The sequence below is a fragment of the Rhineura floridana genome, chromosome 19 (genome assembly GCF_030035675.1).
Source record: "Rhineura floridana isolate rRhiFlo1 chromosome 19, rRhiFlo1.hap2, whole genome shotgun sequence".
NCBI lineage: Eukaryota > Metazoa > Chordata > Lepidosauria > Squamata > Rhineuridae > Rhineura > Rhineura floridana.
The window spans coordinates 2,431,878-2,458,878 of record NC_084498.1 but is presented as its reverse complement, the minus strand read 5'-3'; the positions used below and the strand labels follow the sequence as shown (position 1 = coordinate 2,458,878).

Here is a 27,001-nt window from a genome sequence, read left to right as displayed (position 1 = left end):
GAGTAGACCAGCCTTCCCCAACCTAACACTCTCCAGATGTCACTAGCCATTCTTGCTGTGGCTGATGGGAGTTGTAGTCCAAAACATCTGGAGGGCACCAGTTTGGGGAGGACTGTAGAAAACAATATTGGGTTAAAGGGACTGATAGTCTGGCTCTGTGTAAGGCAGCTTTTTGGATCAGTTGTGGATGAAATCCACCTAGAGAAAAATATTTTACACTTAATTGCAAAATATTTAAAAAGGCAAAATCTGTTAGTTTCACAGACAGCTGGTGAGGTGCCCCAGATGAGCTGCACTTTGAGACCAGAATTTCCTCCATGCCTCTTCATAAATACCTTGTGTAGGGTTTTTTTTTAAAGGGTGATCAGCTTGATTTTTCTTGGGATTGCTGTCTCATTTTAAGCTTGCCTGTCTGTGTGTCCTGCAAGCAACACACCAGCAGTGTTGAAGCACCTCCGTAGACTCCATGAAACATTGTCAGCTTTTGTGTTTAGTTCCATACGTCCTGATGACTTGTGTTGGCTATAGCAGATGCCTTAGAAGAAATCTTCCTTTTGGCTTTTTAGCAGGATGTGGACCAGCGGGATCCCCGTGGGCGAACCTTGCTACATCTTGCTGTTTCTTTGGGATACATCGAGTCTGCCAGAGTCCTTCTGCGACATAAAGCAGATGTCACCAAAGAGAATGCACAGGGATGGACAGGTAAGGGGTTGCATCCAGGCAAGTGCACAGCAAAAGGAAAGAGTGGGGAAAGACCTTGAGCAGGGCCTAGACCTGGGTTGGGCAGAAAGTACAGCTGGTGGTCACTCTCTCGGTGGTTTGCTACTACAACGAATCACGGATTCTGGCTCCTTGTCGAAAAATTTATTCCTGATTATTTAATTATGGCAACAACAATAAAAGATGCCTTTCATCCCTTAATTTAGATTGCTGAAACATGGAAAGCTTGAGTTGAGGAGTGGACTTTTGCATGACAGGGTTATGAGCTCAGTTCAGTTCTAGTTCTGAAAACAGCTCAGAGGCACCCTGTTCTTTAATTCTAATAGTATGTCTTTTGTACCTTTCTCTCTTTTGCACATCTTGGGGCTCTAGAAAAAAACCTAGTAGATCTGACAAGCCTGCAGCTTGGCTTAGATGTTTTTGTCTTACAGCAAAAGGTCATGCATGGGCAGGCACTGGCGCTTCTGAGGATAGGAGTTCAGGGAAGGTTCTGGGAAAGCGGGAGTGAAATTTCACATACTTGTTTGAACTAGATCTCTGGCTGCAGGTATCCAGCATGATGTAAATCTCTCTCTCTCTCTCCCCTAGCTTATTTCTGTTTGCTTGCTTGCTTGTTTGTTTTTCTCCAGTCTTGCACGAAGCTGTAAGCACAGGGGATCCTGAGATGGTCCATACGATCCTGCAGCATCGGGATTACCATCAAACATCCGCTACTCTTGGTGGGGTCCCAGAATTGCTCCAAAAAATCAATGAGGTAAATGGAGAAACATGAACAATGCACTTTGCACATGGTTGCTTTGAGGCAACCTTCATCAACCTTGCGTCCTCCAGATGTTTTGGAATGCAGCTCCCTGCATGAGAGCACAGAATTGCCTATCAAGCTCAGGGTTCTGTCTACCACAGGCAATGGCCAGATGCTTCCAGAAGATTCCCTGGCATAATGGCAATACTCAGCCAGCTTTTGTTATTTATGTTGCCTGTTCATTTTAATTCTGTAATCTCCCTCATTTCAAAGGTACTTGGCTCATTCATAGACTAGGAATGTAAAGTTTCTGGTAAATTGTGAAGCGATAGAAAAACACAAACGTTTTGGGAGAAACAAATATGTGCAGTACCTATTTTTATCAAACCTAAACTTATTTTACTGCTTTAACATCAAATACATAATGTGTAGCTTAGTTAGATAAAAAAATTATACTACTAGCCATATTAACAAGCAGTCCTATGCGTATTTACTCAGCAATAAGACCCATGGTTTACCTGAGTTTACTCCCAATCAGCACAGGTAGGATTACAGCCTCAAAGGTCATAGAATCCTAGAGCTGGAAGGGGCCTTGTAGGCCTTCGAGTCCAACCCCCTGCTCACAGCAGGAAATCCACAGCTAGAGCATCTCCCGCAGATAGCTGTCCAGCCTCTGCTTGAAGACATCCAGCGAAGGGGATCCCACCACCTCCCTAGGCAGTCAGTTCCATTGCCGAACTGCCCTTACTGTCAAGAAGTTCCTTCTAATGTCCAATCTGAATCTACTCTCCTGCAACTTAAAACCATTAGACCTAGTCCTCCCCTCTGGGGCAGCAGAGAACAAATCTGTACCCTCCTCTATGTGACAGCCCTTCAGGTACTTAAAGAGTGTAATCATGTCGCCCCTCTTCCTTCTCTTCACCAGACTGAACATGCCAAGTTCCTTCAACCTTTCCTCATAAGACTTGTTCTCCATACTGGCTATCATCCTTGTCGCCCTCTTCTGGACCCGCTCTAACTTGTCTATGTCTTTCTTAAAATGAGGCGCCCAGAACTGAACGCAGTATTCCAGATGGGGCCTGACTAATGCAGAATATAGTGGGACTATTACTTCCCTCGACCTGGAAACTATAGCTCTGTTTATGCAGCCCAAAACTGCGTTTGCCTTTTTTGCCGCAGCATCACACTGCTGGGTCATGTTCAACTTGCGATCCACTACAATTCCAAGGTCCTTCTCACATGCACTACTGCTAAGCCGGGTATTCCCCATCCTGTACCCGTGCATTTTGTTTTTGTGGCCTAAATGTAGAATCCTGCATTTGTCTTTATTGAATGTCATTTTATTAATTTCAGCCCAATTTTCTAGTCTATCCAGGTCCCTTTGGATTTTATTCCTGTCTTCCATTGTGTTAGCTATCCCTCCCAGTTTCGTATCATCCGCAAACTTCATAAGGCTTCCCTCCACCCCGTCATCTAAGTCATTGATAAAAATGTTGAAGAGTATCGGCCCCAGGACAGAACCCTGTGGCACTCCACTCGAGACCTCCTTCCAGTCCGAAGCAGAGCCACCGACGACCACTCTTTGAGTACGGTTTTCCAACCAGTTGTGAATCCACCTGACAGTATTTCCATGTAGTCTGCATTTGACGAGTTTGCTAATCAAAAGGTCGTGGGGGACTTTGTCAAACACTTTGCTGAAATCTAGATAGATGACATCTACAGCATTTCCACCATCTACTAAGCTAGTGACCCGATCAAAAAAAGAGATGAGATTAGTTTGACAGGATTTTTTCTTGACAAACCCATGCTGGCTCCTACTAATCACAGCATTGTCATCTAGATAGTTGCCAATGGACTCTTTTATTATCCGTTCTAATATCTTTCCCGGTATTGAAGTCAGACTGACCGGCCTGTAATTCCTCGGATCTTCTTTTTTACCCTTTTTAAAGAGCGGGACGACATTTGCCCGTCTCCAATCCTCCGGCACCTCTCCCGTTCTCCAGGATTTCTCAAAGATGATGGCAAGAGGTTCCGAGAGTACATCAGCAAGTTCCTTCAATACTCTGGGATGCAGTTCATCAGGCCCTGGAGATTTGAACTCATTTAGGTTAACTAGGTTAACTGACTATCTCCTTATCAATCTTGACCCCTTACTGAGATTGCTACCAATGCAAGGTTGCACACTGTTCCCTTTTTGGGAGAAAACGGAGGCAAAATAGGCGTTGAGCAGTTCTGCCTTTTACTTGTTATCTGTCAACATTTTGCCATCTTCATTGAGCAGCAGTCCCACCGTTTCCTTGGTCTTTCTCTTGCTTCGAACATATCTGAAAAAACCCTTATTGTTGTTCCTCACTTCCCTCGCCAGCCTCAGCTCATTCTGGGTTTTAGCTTTCCTTATGCTATTCCTGCAAGCCCGAGCCGCTCGTCGGTACTCTTCCTTGGTGATGCGTCCTTCCTTCCATTCTTTATACATGCTCTTTTTTATTTTTACCTCCTCTTCCGTGTAGCCACATTGGCTTTTTCCGATGTCTTCTGTTTTTCTTTCTCTTTGGAATTGTTTGCGATTGCGCTTTTTGTAATACGTTCTTCATGAACTCCCACGCTTCTTGGGCTCCTTTTTTCTTTAGTCTATCTAGCCACGGGATCCTACCCATCATTTCCCTGAGCTTGCTAAAATTGGCTTTCCCGAAATCCAAGGTCCATATTTGACTATATTCTTCTTTGGCTTTCCCCAGAATCACGAATTCCAGCATTACGTGGTCACTTTCCCCCAAGGTACCGACCGCTTTAATTCCCTTGGCTGCAACTTTATACAGACTTTCCTGGAAGACTTACTTATAAGTAGGCATGCATAGGATTGTGCTGTTAGTTTCGTAGCACAGTGTATCTCTGTCACGGACATCTGAGGAGAGCAGTGAAAAGGATAGAAGATGCAGGATACTTCCTCTCCATATAACAGCAGCAGGGAATCTCCAGCTGCAGGCCTAACTAAGCCCACCAGATCTCCCCATTTGGCTTTCCAGACCATTTTGGCCAAGTGGTGCCCACCTGACACCATATATGACGCTGGGGGTGGGGCAGGTAAGATTGCTGCTGGTAAAGGTGCTTTGAAGCCCCAACTATCGACTGATTGTAGGGGCTTCAAAGCACAACACAGGGTTCTCTGCAAACACTTATGATCAGCTGTCTGCCAGGGCTTGAAGAGAACCCTGCACAGGTGACAATCAGATGGAGTTCCATGACAGGAGCTCCTTCGCGTAGCTGTGGGAACTGGAGGACGTGGCTTGGAGTCATCACGTTAGAGGAAGTGCTTTGAAGCAAAACAGCTTCCTCTGTAAAGGGGGAAATGCTCCATTTTAGCAGCATTTTGCCCTTTGCAGAGACTCTCCACAAGTGGCGATCTTGACTCCATCAGTAAGTTTCTAGGCAATGAATTATAAAACTGTTCAAATTCTGTCTGTAAGCTGGAAAAAAACACTAAACTGAAACATCCACTCTTACTGGTCAGTTTAACTCTGATCCTCCAGAGGGCCACAAAAAATATTAAGGGTGTTAAGCAACTCCCTTATAAGGAAAGGCTACAATGTTTCTGGGTCTTTGTAATTTCTTGTTTTTTAAAAAAGAGTCAAGTTGGGGGTTGGGAAACATAGCAGGTATCTTCAATTATGCATGGTGCAGAAAAAGTGGATAAAGTTTGTTTCTCCCTTGTAATACTAGAACCCACTGGGGGCCGTCCAGTGAAGCTGAATGTTGGAAGATTCAGGACAGGGGTGAAAGGACTTCTTCAGACAGTGCACAGTTAAACTATGGAATTCATTCCCAGGAGAGCTAGTGATGGCCACCAAGTTAGATGGCTTTAAAAGAAGATACAGCAAATTCATGGAGAATAAGTCTATCAATGGCTATTAGTCATGTTGGCTGTGTACTGCCTCCGCTGTTGGAGACAGTTTGCCCTTCCGAATATCAGGTGCTGGGAATCGCAGGTGGGGAGATTATTTTTCCGCCTGGGTCCTGCTTGCAAACTTCCCACAGACATCTGGTTGGTCACTGTGTAGGAAACCAAATACTGGACTAGAAGGACCTAGAGATTTGAAGGCCCAGGGGGAAAATGAAAATTTGAAAAAATCAAAAACACCCCACCCACCCCCAGGCTTTCCCAAATTTTCCAGTTTTTTCTTTGCCTTCACATCTTTAAATGGGTCTTTGGTCTGATTGAGCTTCAGGCCTCTTCTGATGTTCTCCTTGATTGCGTTTAGAAGGCAGGTTAAGGCAGTTCCTTTTTCAAAGCATTTGTTTCATTGCAGTTGACTGCTGTGTTTAAAAAACCTGTTGACTTTAATCTTGCCTTGTTCTATTTATGGTTTTTATACGATGTTTTTTTATCAGCATGTTATTGTTTCGGGGTTTTATCCTTTCTGGGAGCTGCTTCAGGAGCATTGCTGTGAAGAGTAAATAGTGTGAGAAATAAATCAGTGAAAGCTTTTGCAAATCTGTTAGTCTCAGCATCTGCTGCGGCTAGCTACCCCTAGCTGACTTTTCATCTGTGTGTTGACCAAATCCGCTTTTTGAAATAGTTTGATCAAGTGGCCATTTCGCAATCATGAAGTGCTGGAGTTCCATAGACTCCAGGTTACAAATTCCACACATTCATGCAATAGTTTATATTTGTTTCACTTTAAAGCAAGAGTTACCAGCCGGTCACCTTCGGTGGCACCACCAGCAGGTAGTCCAGGATCTGAGCTTTCATTTTAAAAAAAAGTAAGTTTCTAGCCCTCCTAGAGTAAAAGGTATGGAGCAAAATATGCAGGTACCCTTCTAAACCATTTATGTGAAATGTGCCAGCCTGGCTGCTCCTGCCTGTCAGTGTTATTAGCTGATGAGTGAAGTCAGAGCTGTAACTGATAAGTGAGTTGTTTGGACATCAGACAATAGGAATCCCTGGGACCCTAAAGAGCTGCTGTTTTGCTGTTCCTTTTAGTGCATTTTTCTTGCTTCTGCCTCCTCCCCTCCCCCCCCCGTCCTTGGAATCTCTGTAGTTTGCCCTTCCTTTTTCCCTAGCAACCACCATGTATACTTCCTGTGCTGGGTTCTTCTTCATTCAGGTACTGCCTAGAAATGCAAATATAGCTGCACACTAAGTGTGGGTGAATGTTAAAGAATTCCCCTCCCCCCCCCCAAAAAAGAAGTCAAATGTGAAAACTTTGCAAAGATGCTTAGACTTTGGTTTAGGGTTGGCATTGGGGGGGAAATGGCCTTTTAATGGTTGTGTGGCAGGCAGAAATTCAACAGCTCAAGCCTTTTCTAGTATGGAAATACAGTTATGGGGAAAGCTTCACCATGACTACTCTTAAATTTTGTGGTATGCTATACCCCATGGCAAGATCCAGTGTGGTGTAGTGGTTAAGGTGTTGGACTACGACCTGGGAGACCAGGGTCCAAATCCCCACACAGCCATGAAGCTCATTGGGTGACCTTGGGCCAGTCACTGCCTCTCAGCCCCAGAGGAAGGCAATGGTAAACCCCCTCTGAATACCGCTTACCATGAAAACCCTAATCATAAGGTCGCCATAAGTCAGAATCGACTTGAAGGCAGTCCATTTCATTTTCATACCCCATGGCAGCTATTTTGTGACTGGTGCCCTCAGCACTCTCAAAATTTGAAATGTGTCCTCAGGACCAAAAGGGTTGGCAACCCCTGCTTTAACACATTGAATTTTATAGGCCCTGTCCCAGTCTGAATTGCACATCAGCGATACTCTTTTTTATTTTTCTTCCCATCAGACTCCAGATTTTTATGTGGAAATGAAATGGGAATTCACCAGTTGGGGTAAGTTTGAATTAAACTTTCTCTTTTGAGGCTGTGTGTTCCCTTTTGCATTCAGCTCACTTCTAGGACTGGTTGAAAATGGAAAACTAGGTCTTGTTTTCTAATATGTTGCACTGTAGTACGCGTCTGCAGTCCCCAAACACTGCTCATAGTTCATTCTCCTTTTCAAACAACAACTGCTACATCCATGAAAACCTGAGCTTTGGTAGGAGTAGAATGCATTTCTCTTGTCATAATGTATGTTTGCAGACCTCACACACGGTGCATAATGTGAGTGCCTGCTCCCCTCCCTTCCACCTCATGCTGGGTATTCAGCCCAAAGGATAATACAGAGCAGAGCACCATCCCTACAAGGCAAGGCTAAAGCAGGGAGGAGGAACCTGAAGCAAGGGTGGGGGGCTCCGGACATTGCTGGGCCACAACTGCCATCATCCCTGACCATTGGCCATGCTGGCTGCAGCTGGTGGAAGACCGAGTCCAGCAACATCTGGAGGCCCCCAGGGTTCCCCACCCCTGGGCTTGAAGCATTTTGCGGCTTCACCAATTAGTAAAGAGCAGGATGAGGATGGGTTGTGGAGAGATTTTCCTCCCTTTCTCGTAATAGTAGAACTTGGGATGGGGGAGGGAGTCAACCAGTGAGACTGATAGGCAGGAGATTCTGGGCAGGTCAGAGGGAGGTCTTTGCACAATACAGGTTTATTTGGAATTTGCTGCTACAGAATGGCCGCTGCATTACATGTAGTGGCACAGTGATAACTTTTGAAGGGCAGGAGCTCATCATGATGCCCCCTCCCAAGCCATGCTCCCAAGGAGAGTCCAAAAATGCAGGCAGCTGTGTTGATCATACACACGTGTGTGTGCGCTCTCTCTCTCACTCGCTCTCACCTGCACATAGGGTATTATTAGGCTATAGGGTTTAATAGATCATCTCAATAGCTAACATAAAGTACGGAACCCACCAAAGAAAACGAGGTGACCAACTCCTTGGTAGTTTTCCTCCTTTTCTGACTTCCTGTATGCTAATCCGTCACAAACAAACTTGAAAGCCTTGTTATCGCCGCATCCACTTGCCATATTAAGGAGGCTCTGTCAACTACTGTGGCACTCTGGCACATGACGGCTGCTCTGAGAAAAGCCCTGGAGCTGCGCTGCTCTTCGTCCCCCCTCCGCTGCGCTACTGGGTTGCATGGCTTTAAAAAGATTAGACGAGTTTATGGAGGATGGGTCTGTCAGGATATCTAAATGGAACTTCCATGTTCAGAGGCGGTTGACGACGTGGTGGGTGCAAGGGGGCAGGCCATCATCTTCACGTGCTGCCTACTGGCTTCTTGGAACTCTCCAGCTGGCCAGTGTTGGAAGCGGGATGCTAGCCTACACGGACAGTGTGTTTGATCTCAGAGGGATCTTTGGGCTTTTGTTTCTGCTTCCCCTCAAAAACAACAACAAAAGTTCTTTACCTTTTGTCTTCTCGCTCTTTCTCCAACCTTGACAGTTCCCCTGGTTTCCAGAGTTTGCCCAAGCGACATTTGCCGCATCTGGAAGAGTGGCGCAAAGCTGCGAGTTGATATCACGCTGCTGGGATTTGAAAACATGAGCTGGGAGCGAGGGAAGCGCAGCCTGATCTTCAGGGGGGAAGGTAGGCAGAGCCTATGCTCTGGGAGCTGGTGGGGAGGGGTCAGAGCAGGGTGGGGTTTGCAGGACGCAGGTGGAGAATTTCCAGGCTGCCAGAGGTAGGACTAGGCAAGTAAGGCTGCAATCCTAAGGACCGCACTTACCTCGGTGTAAGCCCTATTGAATTCAAAAGGACTGATTTCTGAGTAGACATGACTAGAATTCTGCTGCAAGTTATGCAGGAAGACAGCCTCTCAGCAGTAAGGGAGATAGGTGAGCTCTGTGTCCCTCCTGTTAAGGTTTTGCCAAAGGCCAAGGGTATAATTGACGCTTCTGAACTGACATCCGGGTGATGCCTCTTGCTCAGTAAAGCAAAACGGCCAGGCTGAAAACCTTTGTCTGTTTACAAAGCCTGGGAAAGGGGGTTTCTTTTCTATACCATCTGAAGAAGAACTCTGAAATTCTGAAGCTTGCAGACTCCTCCACCAACCTGAGTTTGCTCAGTTGATGTCACCCTGCTTCATTATTTCCTATCCTTTGGGGACCAAGTACTGGCTACCGCTGTCACTGGTCATTACTGAGGAATATCTCTGGCAGTATTTCAGTTGCCCCAGGCTGTTGGGTTAAGCAGTTAATCATGCGTTTCAAACCTTCTGCCAAAAGAAAAGACACTCAGCGCGCTGTACAGTAATGTTATTTTGTTGTTGTTAAATAATTCAAAAGTATAAATAAGTGCCTCCTCCAGGATGCACACCTTAATGTGGTGAGGGGGCTTGAGAGTGTAAGAAGCCGAGAGCAATGCCGTCAGGAGTCTAGACCAAAAGGCTAGACTCCTAGCAGGGGCACCCATGGCGGAATGGTCAAAGCTGAGACACCAGACTCAGATGCATCCAAACTCAGAGGAAGGCAGTGGTAAGCCACCTCTGAATACCTCTTACCATGAAAACCCTATGACTGTCCAAAATGCAACACGAGATGCTATTGGAGGTTGCTGATTCATGGGGTCGCCATGGGTTGTAATCGACTTGAAGGCATATAACAACAACATAAATAAATGCATCAACGGTATACAATTTGTATCCAGCAGTCAGCTTAAAAAAGTTCAGCAGCTGAGTCCCCTGAAGCACGCTTTCTTGCTCTTTTTACTTATTTACTTATATTTACTTATATGCCACTTTTCTGTCCCCAAGCGGAGACACAGTCATTCGCCCAGCCTGATGCCCTCTAGCTCTCATTGTCCCTGAGCGTTGGCCGTGCCAGCTGGGGTTGATGGGAGCTACGAGTTCTAAAGGTTTGCAGGGCACCAGGTTACAGAAGTCTGATTTTAAGACTAAAAGCCATTGCTCATATTGTGTGATTTAATTAGTATTGGTTGTTTACCTTTATTTATTTATTTTCAGGTATTTCTAGACCACTTTGCATCAACTTTGTTGCACATTCAGTTGGCTTGGGATTTAGCTCCTGTTTAAAGCAAATGTCCCCTGTCCCCAGAGCTCCGTATTCTGGAACCAGTGGGCCTTTGTAGAACCATAGTGCTGGAAGGGACTTTGAGGGCCTCCTGCTCGGTGCAGGGTTCAAATACCTCCCGCACAGAAGAGTCCACCTCCTCCCGAATAGACAGGTCTGTGCCACTGTTGATCAGCTCTTGCTGCTAGGAGCATTCTCATAGGGTTATACCTACCTAAGTCACACTCAGAGCACACCCGCGGAAATCAGTGGACGGAAGTTTTTCTTGTATTTAGATTGTGCACCTTTGGGGGCAGGGACTTGTTCTTACTGTTTTGTTTTATGGACAGCGCCACGTGCATCTTGATGGCGCTATCTGAATAAACACTAATAATAGTAAATGAAGTGAGTCGTGTCTCCTCTAAGTATGACTGAGCTGCCTGCAACCCCCAGAGTGCAGCCTTGCCCAGTCCTAGCAGAGCCCTCCCGATGTTTTGGACGACTCTCATCTGCCCCCGGCAAAACAGCTGTGCTGACTGGGGCTGATGGGAGTTTGAGGCCAAAAACATCTGGAGGTTGCCCCAAGTTTGGGAAGGCTGCCCTAACGTTTAGGCAGAGCTGCTTCCCTGCCCAGTTTCCACCCAGCCTCTGGAGCAACAGAACAATCCTATTCCGTCTTTATATCCTTATAGGCCCCGTCCATCTCTGCTGTGCTATGATCCACCAGCCCTTCCAGTGTAACCAGCCCTCTGCCTGTTACCGCCCACCACAAGAGCTTCTTTCTTGTCCTTGCAGACACCGGCCATTGGGCAGAGCTGATTGAGGTGAACCACGACGAGAAGGTGGTGGCGACGGAGCGCTTCGAAATCACTCAGCAAATTAAGCGCCTGACCTTGGACTCCATGACCCCAAAGACCAAGGAGGTAGAGAGGCGGCTCACCTCTCCCATCATCAGCACGTCCCTGGATACTAGAAACATCGCCTTTGAAAGGTAAGGAGAGGAGGCAAAGGCAAGGTTGTTAGCTGAGTGGCAGAGGCACACTTTCTCCAGCAGCGTCTCTTAAAGCAGCCACCCCCAACCTGGTGTCCTCCAGGTTTTTTGGACTACAGCTCCCATCAGCCCCAGCCGGCACCCACTGGAGGGCCGCAGCCAGTCTCTTGCTGGCACAAATACTTAACAGTGGGGTGGTGAGGGGATGAGTGCCTTCTTAAAAGAGCCGCACCTGGTTTTAGGGGAACAGCCATAGCTCAGTAGTAGAACGCCAGCAGCTTTCCATGCCAAAAGCCCCAAGTTCAGTGCCCTGAATCTCTAGGGAGGGCTGAGAATGGCCCCTTCCAGAAACCCTGGAGAGCTGCTGCCAGTCAGTGTAGACAATATTGAGCTAGGTGGACCAGTGGTCTAACACAATACAAGGCAGCCTTCTCCTGTGTTCCCTCTCACACAGGAGGAATGCGTCTTCTCCTGTTGTGGAGGAAAGTATTGCACATTCTGGCTGGCAGGGCCATTCAAGTTAGCCTCTTCCGTCCCCCCAAGTGGACCCACCCAGTGGCTTTGAGACGGGGGTGTTTGCTGAGCTCTGCTCCTTCCTCCATCACAATCCACTGCCCTTTTTTTTCTTTTCTACCCCTTCTCCTGCCCACTCCTACCTAGGTGGGCTGGCCTGGGCAGAGGTGTGCTATTGATATTGTGACCTCCCCTCCGCCCCCCCCCCCCGATTCCAGGCCATGGATCTGGGGCAGGAGCTCAGCTGTCCCTGCAAGTAATGGGTGCCCCTGTGAGAGCTGCTGCCACTAGCAGTGATGAAGCAGAGGCCCTGGATGGTACAGTGAACCTGCCGGGTACGACAGCTTCCTTCCAGTCTAATCACATTGTGAACATTCTCTAATTGACCTCTCTCTGTCGTCGTCGTCCCCCCCACCCCGAGCTGTGAAGTTGCATCACTCACAGTTCTTACATAGCTCTCTCCCACCTTGCTGAGTCCTTACCTGCTTGGTGTTTTGGCTTCCTCCCATGCTGTGACAAAGACTCCCAAATGGGTTCCTCTGTATGCTTCCAAGAATCCCAGTAATGAGGTTGCTGCTGCTGGTGCTTGCTGTTCAGTTGGCTATTTATATACCTGCAAGGATGGGGCTGATGCTGCCAGCACTCTGTCGTCACCGTGCCAGGCAGTTTCTGGCCCGGCGGTGTTCACATTTGGCCTGGAGGGGGCCATCGAGAATTGTAGACAGGAGTTACCCATTGATAGCCCGCGACAAGAGTTCCACAGAGTGGGGGGGCACGGGTTCCCCAGTCCTGCCTTAGTCGAGGTAGCACAATTTCTGGAGCTGTTGTGCCCCAGGATAGATCCCAAGGAATTCTGGAAACGGGAACGAGGCTGCTCTTGATTGAGCCACAAAGCTCCCGCCATGGCTGTCAAACGCTGGTTTAGGGGAGGCCAGTTTGTAAAGGCAGAAGCACAGGTACTTTGATAGCCTACTGTCTCCTGCAGAAATACATCTGGCTTCTGGGTGTGGAGGACGGAGAAGAGTGAAGTGGTGAGCGATTATGAAGCAAAGGTAAGTCACAGGCCCTCCTCTTGCACGGAAGTCCTTTTCCCCTAACAGCTGGGGGCCTTGCTCAGCCCCTCGTTCAGTGTTCAGGATTTCTCCAGGCATCGCCCATACACTTTCCCCCCAAGCTTTTATCTGCAGTCATGAGGACTTGAAAATTGCACAAGAGCACATGCAGCCTGAGAATTTGTGACCCTGCTTGGGAAGAGGAGCAGGAATGAGGAATATGAGACCTCAGGTGGCCTGGGAAAGCAAAGAGGGCAAAGATTAGCCACACTGTCTTGAAATATAAAGATATGCAGCCATTTGCTGAAAACATGGACAGTCAGTGTGTTTATGGCAAACAAAACAATGGGGAGCATAATGAGCCCTTGGAACTCTCTGCTACTAGTTTCAATGGTTTTAAGAAGGATTTTGGTAGCCACACAGAGGAATGTCTTTTGACATCTTCTGGCTGAAGCCAAGAGAAGTGCAGCCTCCGTGTCCAGAGATGGCATGTCTCTGAGAGTCACGTACTGCAGATAACTAACCGAGTGTTGAGTTTACCCCATGAAGTTCTGCTTGAGAACTTTCAGAGGTGTTTGGCTGGCTGCTTTCACAAGACTGAACACTGAGCTGAGTGGGCCTTTGCTGTGGCCCAGAATGCTGAGGTTCGTACGCCAGATTGTTCTTTTTCGCTTGCCAACTTTGCAGAATCTCAGAATACACGCTGCGTGTGATGTTGGCAGGCTTGCTTTATCACCTGAAGAGTTTTTTGTGCATGCTTCATATAGAAATATGACACAATGAGATGCTCTAGCTAGTCAGCAGATGGTGCTTTGGCACCTTCTGGGGCGTCTCCTAGACGCGTTCCTTTTGGGAGCTGGGTTGGATGAAGAAGCAATGGGACACTCCTTGCCGGTTGCCCCATAGTAGCCTGTTCAAAAGCTTCCAGGACTAGCTCTGCTGTCCTGAGTTGCCATTTAGCAGGTCTCTTAGAGAGCACTTCTCCTTCCTGTTTTTCTCAAGGTCTACACAGCCAACAATGTGAACGTTGTAACTAAGATCAGAACAGAGCACTTGACTGAAGAAGAAAAGAGGAGATACAAAGGTAATCGTCCTGCTGGAGGAGAGGCTGACGTTTTGGATCTGCAGGTTGACCACCCTCTAGCAGGCAATACGTCTTTGATTCTCACTAAGCCCTGGCATCGCATTGCATCGCAACCCAAAATTAAATAAGAGTGGAATAAAAATCCCTTCACATACATGCTGCTATTGCTTCACAACCAAAGAGGCAGGGAGCGTGATAGGAAGGACCACTGGCGCCTTTGGGGCTTTGTTCTTGGCAGGGCCACCTGCCATTCCGTGCAGCGTTTGGGGTGAGCCGGAAGTTGAGCTTTGTAGATACCAGCCTATCTCAAGCATAGGGGCAACCTCTTGCTGGCTGTTTTGAAGAACTGCAATGCCCAGTTTTCCTCCTTGCTTTCCCCCTTTTAATTCTAGAGCCTTTAGAACAGACTTTGCCAACCTTGAGCCCTCCAGTTGTTTGGGGCAGCAACTTCCACCAGCCCCAGTCAGCACACCTGTTAATAGGAGTTGTAGTCCAAAACATGTGGAGGGCACCAGGTTGGCAAGCATTGCCACAATACAGCTCTTCTCCTCCTCACCCCAAGTCATGTGCCCAAGTGATTACGTGAAGCAGCTCCCATGTGAAGTTATGGCCTCCTGACCCATGGTAGATTCCAACATGGGAGGGGTGGGTGGGTCCTGTCACAACTTGGTTTATTGTATTGTGTGCATCTTTAAGGGAGGGGAAGAGTCACATTTTGGTGATTATTATATTTTGGAACAGGAGTTGCTACTCGCCTCCTGGTCGTGCCCTCCTCATGAGTAGATGCAGGAAATCCACCTGGGCAAGGCTGCCTTTCTTGCATGGGTGCTGTGTTGCGAGTCCCTTTCGGCGGCTCGTCCTGGTTCATGTTTTGGCATGGAGGGTGGGGGTGCTGAGAGAGATGCCTCTGCTATTGTGCTTCTCTTCCCTTTTTTCCTTCAGCCGACAGAAACCCCTTTGAATCCTTTCTGGGCACCATTGAGCATGAGTACGGGGCTCAGCAGGTAAGCAAATCAGGTGTATTTTGAGACTAATCTCTTGAGCAAAAGAGGGCTCCTTATTTATTATTAACTCAATGTATCTCCCACTTTCGGCCTCCTGGTTTCCAAAGGGGCTAACATAAAAAAATTACAAGAATAATGTAGGACGATGCAGTTCTGATTTTAAAAGAACAATACAAACAATTGCCTTAAAAGCACAAGTGGACTCCCGCTCTCTCTGCGCAGCTTGCGCTGTGTCCTCACCGTCATCGCCCTTAGGCGAGGGGTGGAGAACTGGATCCAGCCAGCAGGCCAGGTCCTTATCAGCCCTCCCTCCACAGGTCAGCTTTGGCAGGGGGTGGAGCCACCCACGTGCCAATCTGCTGATGCCATCGTGATGTCAGCTGATTGACATACGTCAGAGTACAAGGGAAGTCCAAGAGTGTTGGTGACAGGGAGCCCCTTTGAAGCCGGGCGTTTTCCCCTCTGCAGAGACAGCTCTCCTCCAGTGCTTCGAATATAAACTGTTTCCCCTGGAAAGGGGGGAAAAAAGCTCTGTTTAAAAGTTCAAATACCCGCTCAGCCAGGGGGCTCACCGGGTGACCTTGGGGAAGTCTCACACTGGCTCTTGGCACACTCTCTCTTCTCTCAGGAGAAGTCCGGTGGAAAGAACTGAGCTCCTTGAAGGAATAGTGGCATATAAACGTCATAACAAATGAATGTAGGAAGGCCTCTGGTCACCACCATCTTTTGAATATCCTTATCTTTCCCACCTGGAACCGGCCGTGTGGTCTGCACAGCCACCGTCAAACCTGCATTTCTCTTTTCTGGCTTATGGGCCAATTCGCTGTGGAGGAGTTTCAAGGCCCAGTCCCTCTCCCTCTGAGCAGCTGGCCTGCTGGGTTTGGAAGCTGTGGCACACAGCCCCTGACCTCCCCCTACATACTTCCCTTTTGGGGGTACAGTCGGCTTTTCAGGCAACTTGGACAGATGGCAGAGAGTTTTTGCAGTCTGTAAGTTGAGCGCCAAGCCTTGCTGGTAACCCACTCCGTGTTCTTCTCTTTCCCGCAGGACCTCACAACAGAATACGCCACAACAAACAACCCAACAGCCATCACTCCTGAGGAATATTTCAACCCTCAGTTTGACCTGAAAGACAGGGACATCGGGAGACCCAAGGAAGTTACCATTCGGACTCAGAAGTAAAGCCGCCAGCTACCCCTGTTGAACTTCCCGTGATTCAGATGGCTCCTCCCCCGCACACACTGGTCTCTCGTGCCGTTTTCTGTCTTTGCACCCCAACTTGCATGTCCCCCACTCCATTTGCCTCTGAAACCAGAGATGCTTCCCCAGAAGTAAAACACCGTTGCTGCTGGGCAGTGGAATGCTGCTGGAGCAGTCATGCAGCGCGTAGTGTGAGCCAGAGTGTGAGAATCCTCCTCAACATGGTCAAGGTGACCATAATCAATCCTCAAACATCTGAGAGTCAGAGAGAAGCCTTCCTTGTTAGCTCAAGCCATAGTGCTTCTAATGTTTATGAATTCTCCACCAATTCCAGCTCAGCCATCTCTAACTGTAGCCTGGAGACTAGTAGCATACAGGGAAGATCCACCATTCCAGCCCCTGCTCTTCCCCCCCCCCCCCGGCCCGTGATTTAAGTGTAGTTTGCACAGAGAGAACGGCTGAAGCGGTAAACCTGTACCGTTTCAGACTTGCAAGTGGAGGAATCCCATGACTGGATGCTCTAAAAAAAACAAAAAGGCCTTCTGCACCCAGAACCTTTCTGTGTAGGGAACCTCAGTAGCCCAACATCTGTCTGACATCTAAATCACTTTGTGCAAGGATTTCATTTTCCCCTTGCAGAAGCCTTAGTGACGCTTGCTTTGTTAAGGCTTGAGTCGAGGGCAATGTTTGCTCTGTACGTCTTGTCTTTTTCATTTATTGGCTTTGCATTTTTCACTCTTAGAGATGTGCTTAACTTTCCTTATCCCAGTAACCTGCAGGAGAGAGATTCTGTTTTGATCTGTCGAAACTTTAAGCCACCATTCCCCAGCCTGATGCCCTCCAGATGTTTTAGACTAAAATAACTGGGCTGATGGGTCCAAAACACCAAGAAGACACCAAGGTGGGGAAGGGTGCCTTCATCCCTGTGATACATTTTCTTTCTCTTTCTCCCCCCACCATCAACACAAGGCACAATTCATCAGGAATGTTCTTTGCACAAACCCCACCAGACCACAAATGTCATTCTGTGCGGCCTCCCTTTGCTGCAGTGGGTCTTGTCCAGGAGGCCCTGCATGGGCTTGTCCTATTGCTGCCCTGTCCAGTTATCTTTACTTCTGTCTGTGGTGGGCCAGAGAGTTCTGTTTATGTATTTATTTATTAAATTTCTATCGCACCCTTCCTCCCAGAAGGAGCCCAGGGTGGCAAGCAAGCCACATAACACTAAAAAATCTGCAAAGCTTCTTAACAGCAAAGCACCTTAAAAACATCTTAAAAAGCAGCTCCAGCACAGACGCAGACTGGGATAAGGTCTCGGCTTAAAGGCTTGTTGAAAGAGGAAGGTCTTCAGCAGGCTCCAAAAAGACAACAGAGACAGCGCCGGTCTAATATTTAAAGGGAGGGAATTCCAAAGGGTTGGTGCCACTGCATTAAAGGTCCACTTCCTATGTTGTGTGGAATAGACCTCCTGATAAGATGGTATCTGCAGGAGGCCCTCACCTGCAGAGTGCAGTGATCGACTGGGTATATGAGGGGGAAGGTGATCTTAGATTACTGCAATGCACTCTACGTGGGGCTGCCTTTGAAGACTGTTCGGAAACTGAAGCTTGTGCAAAATGCAGCAGCCAGATTGGTAACAGGGACCAGACAGTTCAAACATATAAAACCGATTCTGGCCTGCTTGCATTGGCTGCCTAAATGTTTCCGAGCCCGATACAAGGTGCTGGTTTTAACCTATAAAGCCTTACATGGCTTGGGACCACAATACCTGATGGAACGCCTCTCCTGACACGAACCCACCCATATACTACACTCAGCATCAAAGGCCCTCCTCTGGGCGCCTACTCCAAGGGAAGCTTGGAGGATGGCAACAAGGGAAAGGGCCTTCAGTGGTGGCCCCCAAGTTATGGAATGATGTTTTTGACGAGGTGTGCCTGGCACCCACACTGTTATCTTTTCGGCGCCAGGTCAAGACTTTCCTCTTCTCCCAGGCATTTTTAACAGCATTTGAATAACATGTGTTTTAACTTGCCTATCGGTTTTTATGGGTTTTAATTTGGTATGGTTTAAATTTGTATACTTGTTTTTAATGTTTTTAATTGCTGTAAACCGCCCAGAGAGCTTCAGCTATGAAAATGTAAATGTACTGCCTTCAAGTCGATTCTGACTTATGGCGACCCTATGAAGAGGGTTTTCATGAAGCTGAGAGGCAGTGACTGGCCCAAGGTCACCCAGTGAGCTTCATGGCTATGTGAGGATTCGAACCCTGGTCTCCCAGGTCGTAGTCCAACACCTTAACCACAACAACACACTGGCTATGAGGCGGTATATAAATGCAATAAATAAATAGATCTTTCAGGAATCCTTTGGGGAGACCGTTAGCATATGGGTTTCTCTGACCATTAGCCGAGTTTCTACACACACACATGCTCCTTCCTCTTGCAGGTTTAAAGCGAACTTGTGGATGTCTGAACAGTTCCCCCTCTCGCTTGTGGAACAGGTCACCCCCATCATTGACCTGATGGCCAGGACCAGCGCCCATTTTGCTCGACTTAAAGACTTTATCACCTTAGACTTTCCTCCTGGATTCCCTGTTAAAATTGGTATGGCCCCTTTTTCGTGTGCTGTGTTGGGTGTTTCTCTTGCCCTTCCCCTGCCCACTTTTAAGCTTTACAAGGACAATATCAAACCCCCTTGAGATGCCTGTTAGCTTTGGGCGCCTCTTCAAAACAAAATGTGGCAGTAAGGCTAATCAGTGGCCTTGCTTGTCCTTTCCTGTCCCTTTCCTCTCCCCCCACATGCAGAAATCCCCTTGTTCCACATACTGAATGCTCGTATTACTTTTGGAAACGTGAATAGCTGCAGCACCGTGGAAGAGGCGTCCCCCCAGGCTCCTGCAGTCGCTCAGCAACCATCAGGTGAGAGAGCGGTTCTGCTGTCCCGGGGTTTAGGGGAGGAACATGTGGGGTTCACTGTTGGTGTTCAGATTCAGATGTTCTAGGAGGCTCTATGGCAGAAAGATTAAAGTGGATAAAATATGTGGACCTCTTTGCTCCTGGTGGCATCTTCAGGCATTCTGTGCTGTGAGTCATGCAGGCTGAATCACGCTAGGTAGCTATTTTCATATATTTATAACCCACTTTTCAGCCAAGGAGCCCAAAGCAACAAAGAACAAAAATCCATACAGAGGGTATAATGGAGCCTTCCCCAAGGTGGTGTCCTCTAAGTGTTGCTGAATTCCATGTTAAGATGTTGCTCAGTGCACATATGTCAGAAAGAGACACTGATGCAAAGATGCCATTTCAGCAAACGGGCATTCTCTTTCTCCAAGAGGCTTCTATCGCAGAGAGTCAGGTATGCCAACCAAACCTTGTGTGTTCACTGTGACTTGGCATTAGTGGACATTTTTCATCTTGGGAAAGTTGACTTTGCCATAAAAGATGCAATTTTGCTAAGCCATTAACCTCTCGAGCAATAGATTATTCCAGTTCTGCAGCCTCCCCAGTGTGAGGTGGACTTCTCAGACACGTCAAAAGTCAAATCAAAGCAAAGAAGCAGCTCCCTGCCCTGAGGAGCTTGCAGTTGACAGTAGGCCATAGAGAAGGAGGAGAGGGTGGCGAGGGAAAGCCCAGCGGGAGAGGAGGAGGAGGCATGAATGTGAGGGCCAAACTACATGAGACCATGAATGTGTCACTTGGAAGCATGTTGGGGATTTTTAAATTTGCCTCGCAGGTGTTGGGATGGGGAAGAGGGATATATACTTCTCATCGGGACTGCAGTATGTGGGGGGGGATTTAACCCTTATCTAGCTGCAGTTCCTTAGAAAAGTGTGCCTCCTTGCACAGCTCTTAGCCGTGGCCTATTTATTTATTTAACAAAATTTAAATACCACTTGATTGTGAGAAACCTCTAAGCGGTTTACAAAAAAAAAAAAAGCCAGCCAATGGGAGCTTTGGTAAGCGCTGATCAAAATACTCCCGTCTCCGATGCAGGTCATCCATCGGGGTGACCAAGGCTGATTCAGTTCGGAGTTAGAGCAGGAGGAGGAGATATGGTGGCATGTTAGTCCAGATCCTTTAAACTGGTGATGCCAGGGGCTGAACCTGGGGCCTTCTTTGTGCAAATCAGGTGCTCTGCTACTGAGCGAGAGGCCATCCCCAGTGACTTCACCCTTGTGCTAAATTTTAACCCAAGATCTTTATCACCCTAAGCAAGAACTATATCCTCAGACCAATGAGCCAGATGAAATTATACCGACTGCACCTTTGTTTGCTACTTCAAGGGACCTTTGTGAGTTTCTGGGTGTTAACGTTTGCTGTACCTTTTCCCCAGCCTCTGCCTTTGCTGTTGACCAGTCTGTCTTCGAGATCCCCAAATCCTACCGCATTCAGGACGACGGCAGGAACGTGCGTGTGCAAGACGAAGACAATGAGATCATGCAGTTTGCCATTCAGCAGAGCCTGATGGAGTCTGGCCAGAACAGAGTGAGTCTCTGGCATGCCCCTTCCTTGAGAGGTGTGGGCATTCCCTGGCCCATCTTCTTAGGCTGAAAGAACTTCAGTGAGCTTTAAGTGCCTGGCCAAGTTTTGCACCTGCTTGTTTTCCACACCACAGAGGTTGCCCAACCATGAGATGGCCACATGAGGAGGTGGGTTTGGGGGGAGGGGGGGCGGCAGCAACAGAATGGGAGAGTTCTGAGCACCGGGATGTTTTCCTGCCCATTTGAAATAGTCAGAGCACAGGGGAGGTCAGGGGCGCTAAATAACGGGGCCTTCAAACAGCTCCTGTAACTGCAGAGGTCCCTACATTTCTCCCTCCCTCCCTGCCCAGTTTCCGCTACCTGCATGAATGTGCTTCCCCCTTCCCTTCTCTTACGCTGCCCTTTTCACATACATTCCGGGAATGGAAGAATGCATCTTGAAAGGAACCCAGGAAGATGCCTTATATGGAGTTAGACCGTTGGTCTGTCTGGCTCATTAGTGTCTATGCTGGGTGTGGTGGGGACCTTTGGCCCTCCAGGAGTTGCAGCTTCCCTTAGCTGGGACTGGTAGGAGCTGGAGTCCCACAATATCTGGAGGGCCACAGCCGCCGCCTCATCCCTGCTTACACTGAGTGGCAGCAGCTCTGTGGGTTTCAGGCAGCAGCGTTGGAGGAATGGAGAGATCCACTGGGCTCTTTCCGTGTTTGCTTTTAGTCAAGCATCGAAGACTATTATTGCTAGTTCAGTTGTGTACAGCTGCTGCTTTGAAGGGCTGTTTTGCTTTTAAATTGACATAGTTTTAATACTGCTGTTTTACTGTCACGGCGTCTAGTTGTGTTTAGTTTTGAGATTGGATTGTGTTTACATTTTTTATAAGACAGTTTTAATGTGTCCCAACAGAATAGTGGAATATAAACAATACTGGTGATAATAAACCCCAGCACCAGCCACTTCTTCACGCGTGAACAGAATGACAAGCCTGTACCTCTCAAATGTAAACTGTAACTGTTCTGGTGTCTTTCTCAGGAGGCTTTGGGGCCAGACTCGAATGGGGCAGTCCCTTACTCCCAGGACCTCGACCTTCAGTATCAAAGGTAATACTCCTTCTTGCTAAAAACAAGGAGCTACTTGCTGCAAAATTTAAAGCAGGGATGGAGAACCAGCTGTTGTGGGACTCCCATCGTCCCTTGCCATTGGTCATCCTGGCTGGGGCTGTTGGGATTTGGAGTCCCACAGTTGGCAAACGCCAATCTGGGCGGGTCTCAGAGGCCCAGCGGCTTCTTTGCAGGGCCCAGGCAAATCACCTCATTGCCGCTGTTCCCGCACACAGCTGGTCAAGCAGGTTCTTGATGTCTCTGCTCAGGCACGCTGCTCACCACGCTTGTGGGGGGCTGACGCTTGCCCCGCTCTGCCTCAGAAATGGAGGGTAGGAAAGCAGGCTCTGTATCCGGCAGCTGGTTGAAACTGCTTCTCTCTCCCTCTCTCTGGCCAGGGCTTTGCAGGAAAGCTTACTGGCCAATGCCAGCACTCCTGCTCCTCTGAGGGATTCCTCCAGTTTTGACCGGGACTTGCAGCTGGCCATGGAGCTGTCTGTCCGCGAGCAGCAGGAGCTGGAACGGCGGCGGAGGGAGGAAGAGGAGGCAGAGCTGCAGCAAGCTCTCCAGCGCTCCCTCCTGGAGAAGTAGGCAGGCGGCTGCTCCTGCGGCCCGGCCTCTCTTGGAACAGAAGAGCCTGGCCTCCTCCAGTCCTGAGAACCACACGAGCGTGGGGGCCTGGGGCTGGCTGCGCTTTGCCATCTGTGGGGCGATTCAGAGGATCTGCGGGAGCTGCCCTGGTCTGTCACAGCATCGCAGACAGGATCGCTGTGCTCTTTTTTGTGTGCGACAGATTAAATCCAAGGCAAGCTGCTTGGGCTGCCTTCATCTCCTTCGCCTGCAGCCAGTGTGGCACAGAGCTGGTGTGCCCGTTTGAGAGCCTGCACTGCTGGGCGAGGGTTTGCGTGATAATCGTCTCGCTGCCCATCAGAGACACAGCCAGTTCTCCAGGCTCTCTCTGAATCCAGTGAGCCGCAGCAGTAGTCTGTTGGGGAGTGGGGAACAGCCTTCCCCAACCTGCTGCCCTCCAGGTGTTTTGGACTACATCTCCCATCAGCCCCAGCATCGTACGGCCATGCTGGCTGGGGCTGATGGGAGTTGTAGTCCAACACACATGGGGGGTGCGAGGTTGGGGAAGGCTGCTCTATGGAGAACCCCCTTTTTCTTTCACTCTTCAGTGCAGTCCTAAACTCCAGTTGCTTGTCTCCCTGTAGGAGTTCACAACTAGCCCCTTCTTACACTCCCATGGGCAAACCTCCTGACCCACACAGGAGGTTTATAAGGGTCTCGACATGTCTAGATGGTGTTTGGGGTTGTTTTTTAAGTGAATTGAGGAAAACTTACTCTGTGTGCCGAATTCCGTACAGGAAAGGGGGGGGGGCTGCAGTAAAACAGTTTCTGTTGACCAAAAGAGAAATTTGTGTTGCCTTCACATAATGTTTATATACCCACTTCCTCTTAAAAGTAGCATATTTTGTCTGTTTTTATTTTAAGACTTGTAGCTAAAACAGCTGCCATGAGGACTAGCATCTTGAGTAGTACAGGAGTAAATGTTGTCTGTGTTTCTGTGGCCTCCAGGTCATGCTGCCGTGGCTAGCAATAAACATGAAGGGCATGGGAGCCGGGAGAGGCAGATGTGCCATCACCATCTCCCTCTCAACGACAGGCACAGGCTATGGTGGGTGGAGGAGAGAAAAGCAGAGTGTACTCCTCTCCCTCCCCCCCAAAAAAAGTTGCTTAAGGAATGGGGGCAGGCAGGAAAGAGCAGATGTGGAGCCCCACCAAGCACAATCCCTTAAGAGCAGCTTTTGCCCAGCTGGTGCCTTCCAGCTGCCATGGGACAACCGCATGATGCTGGGACCGAGGGGCGTTGTAGTCCAAAGCATTTGGAGGGCACCATTTGGGGAACGCTACCTTGCAGAGAGTGACTTTTACCCAGGGCTGCCATATCAATATCCTTTAACTCTCCTCCCTCCCCCACCCCTTGCCAGCCTTTTGTGCACCCTTCAGTTGGGGGTGGGGGTGTCAAGTATACACAGTAACTGAGCAGCAGCTCCTAACTAGAGCCCCCCACCTCTAAGCGCTGGGCAAACTCGTTGCAGGTGTTTCAGGCACTGCTGCAGCCAATCAGCTGCTTTCGGGCCAGCTGCAAGACTAACCCTTCGCTCACTCTCCCTTTGTAGGGGTCGCCCAGCAAGCCGTAGTCAGAGCAGATTAACACCCCTCCGTGGGCCTGCACTGGGGGCAGCCCCATCAGATGTGCCAATGGCAGCCTTTATTTATGCCCCTTGGCTCTTAACTGAATCCATCACAAGCCCCTGCAGGGACAAAGTGCTCCTTGCAGGGGGGGGGGGAGAGGTGGCTGCAGTATTCAGGTGCACTATGGGGGGGGGATTGACTTTGTAACCAGGCTGGAAACGTATGGCTATGTTTCACTTGGAAATAAAGAGCAATCCTTTTTTGAAGAGCGCCTTGTCTGGTATTTCTTAAGTACCTATTTGTTTATTTATTGCTTGATTTATATCCTGCCCTTCCAGTAGGAGCCCAGAGTGGCAAGCACTTGCAAGGGAAGAATGAGAAAGCCTCTCCCCTGCTAAAAGGAAGCCTTTTCCTTCCCTGGCACATCTGTAGCAAGCTGGCTGTCCTCTCCATATCGGAAGCCTGATGGGAGGCTCCTTTCGTCTTCTCCTGCCAGAATCTGTCTGAAAGCCCCTTGCCTCCCCTCAATCTCCTGCTCAGCAATTGGATTTGGAGCCCCACCCTCCAGACCCCCCCTTTTTTTTTTAGGACAGCTAATACTCTGTACTTTCAGTTTGGGGCAGCCTCCCTCCACCTGGCTCTCCTCCAGACCTTTTGGGCCACAGCTCCTGCCTGCCCCAGCCTCATTTAGTTGCACTGGCTGCGGCTGCTGGGACTTGTAGTCCAAGGCAGCCCAGAGGGTGCCAGGTGAGGGAAGATGACTGAAGGACAATTATAGTTGTGAACGGTGGGCAGAGACTCTTCCTGGCTTCTCACATCCTGTTAGAACTGAGGCTGCCGCTTAGTGAAAACTGTCCTGCAGTGGACCCAGCACAGACCAAGTGCGTCCCACAGCGCTGTGTAACATAACAGACTTCGCTGCTGCAAGACTGCCACTCTCTTAGATGTCTGTAAAAAGGTTTCCGGACAAGTTCACAGAGCATGTGAGCCTTGCTGGCTGTCAGCTATGATGGGGCCAATGGAAAAATGTCCGTGTCTGTTATCACTCCCAACAGCAAACTCGGGAGAAGTGCCGATGGGGGGAGAGGCAAAAAGGGGCACTGAGAAACAAGAGGGAGGAATGAATATGTTCAAGGGAACCCCCAAAGATTGCAGATGCACAGAAAAAAAACCCTAAGGTGGTAACCTCCCAAACACCCCGGCAAAAAAAGCCCAGTAAGAATTGAACATGCTCAACAATGTGGGCTGTTGGGTGCCAGTTGGAAAAGGGGGAGGAGGTCCTTAAAAGTGTCCTGAAGGAGATGGCTAAAGACCTTGAGAGGAACGCAACGCACCTGCTTCTACCAGGTGACGATGCACTCCCACCCACACATGCACTGACGTCTCCTGCAAGAATGATAAGATGTGTCCGGAAACTCAATGCAGGTGTCTAATTTCGTCCAAGTATTGCTCACAATTGATTTTTTCTTTTTTAGAACAAAGTGGTATATAAACATTGACTACCATCAGATGGATTGCTGAGAGCCTAATAAGTCACAGCAACTGAAAAAAGCTTACAGGGGATCAGGGGATGTCATAACTGTCTTAACGTTTGTTGAAAACGCACACTAAGCCTCCCCCAGTGGGGACAGCTGCCCGAAAGAGGCACCTGTGGCCATCAAGTGCTGTAAGTTCAACTTGCCAAGCCTCTTAAGAGGAGTACACAATCAAAATGACTCAAGAAATCCAGAAATTGTTTGTCATATTGTTTACAAGGCCAAACTGCAATATTCCAGGATAACAATCTTAGCCCCAATTCACTTGGGGATGTACATCTGATTCCACTTTGCTCAAGGATTCAGTGTCTTAAGAAAAGCACATATAGTGCCTTGCAAAAGTGATCAGATCTCTGGCCAATGCTCTCATATTACTGAATTACAAGTGGTACATTGTAATTTTGTTCTGTATGATATTTTATTTTGAAACACTGAAACTCAAAATCAATTATTGTAAGGTGACATTAGTTTTATGTTGTGAAATGTTTGTAAGAAACAAAAAACTGAAACATGTTGCTTGTATAAGTATTCAACCCCCACACATTAATATTAGGTAGAGCCACCTTTCGCTGCAATAACAGCTTTAAGTCTGTTGGGGTAGGTAAGTACCAGCTTTGCACACAGTGTCATTCAGGTTGGTTGGACGTTGCTTATGGACCACAATTTTCAAAAAGCGCCGCAGATTTTGAATGGGGTTGAGATCAGGACTTTGACTGGGCCACTGCAGGACATTCACCTTTTTGTTCTTGAGCCACTCCAATGTTGCTTTGGCCTTGTGCTTGGGATCATCGTCCTGCTGAAAAGTGAATTTCCTCCCAAGCTTCATTTTTTTAGTGGACGGAAGCAGGTTCTCTTGCAGTCTTTCCCTGTATTTTGCTCCATCCCTTCTTCCTTCGATTTTAACAAGATGCCCAGTCCCTCCTCCACTATAGGGATGGTGTGTCTTGAGGCATGGGCTGTTTGTGCCACACACAGCGCTTTGGGTTTGGGCCAAAATGCTCTCTCTTGGTCTCGTCTGACCACAAAACTTTTCCCCACATCACAGCTGGGACACTCTCATGCTTTCTGGCAAACTCCAGACATGCTTTCAGATGGTACTTTTTGAGTAATGGTTTCTTTGTTGCTGTCATGGCCCCTTTGGAGGACTCCTCAGAAGAGGGGGAAGAGGAGGACAACTTGGGAGGAACAGCAGCAGACCCATAGGGAAGAACAGATGAAACTCCTGAGGATAAAGCTCCCACTCCCTCTCAGCTGGAGAGTGGCCAAGACACAGCTGAAGCCCTTCAACAAGAGCCAGGCAGTGAGCAAGAGACTCCCCTCCCACCTGCAGAGCGAAGATGACAGAGAGTCATGCAGCAGTGGTGTCGGCTGGGCCAGTTAAGACAGAAGCTAGTGGCCTGATTACCTGCACCGGCCTTAGGGAGTGGGGTTTAAAAGACAACTCCTGGCCTCAGCATGTTGCTGATTACAATGTTGGTCGTGCCCTTGGTGTGAGACCCAGCTTCT

At 48.5% G+C, this 27,001-nt stretch overlaps 1 protein-coding gene across 3 annotated transcripts in view; it reads left to right on the top strand.

The window, feature by feature from the left end:
• Positions 1-24,173, top strand: part of ANKRD13A (ankyrin repeat domain 13A) — a 29,621-nt gene extending 5,448 nt beyond the window's left edge. Inside the window, exons 2-15 of one of the 3 annotated variants that reach the window (XM_061602593.1) lie at positions 570-702; positions 1,350-1,474; positions 7,244-7,289; positions 8,782-8,925; positions 11,142-11,337; positions 12,836-12,902; positions 13,905-13,986; positions 14,929-14,990; positions 16,038-16,168; positions 18,633-18,790; positions 18,992-19,105; positions 20,520-20,671; positions 21,694-21,761; positions 22,160-24,173. In XM_061602593.1, coding sequence (XP_061458577.1) covers positions 570-702; positions 1,350-1,474; positions 7,244-7,289; positions 8,782-8,925; positions 11,142-11,337; positions 12,836-12,902; positions 13,905-13,986; positions 14,929-14,990; positions 16,038-16,168; positions 18,633-18,790; positions 18,992-19,105; positions 20,520-20,671; positions 21,694-21,761; positions 22,160-22,352 — 1,671 coding nt within the window. In that variant the 3' untranslated portion in view covers positions 22,353-24,173. Of the gene's footprint in view, positions 1-566; positions 703-1,349; positions 1,475-7,243; positions 7,290-8,781; positions 8,926-11,141; positions 11,338-12,835; positions 12,903-13,904; positions 13,987-14,928; positions 14,991-16,037; positions 16,169-18,632; positions 18,791-18,991; positions 19,106-20,519; positions 20,672-21,693; positions 21,762-22,159 lie in introns of all 3 variants that reach the window. The other 2 variants (XM_061602592.1, XM_061602594.1) reach the window with 2 other exon arrangements.
• The last annotated feature ends 2,828 nt before the right edge of the window (positions 24,174-27,001 follow it).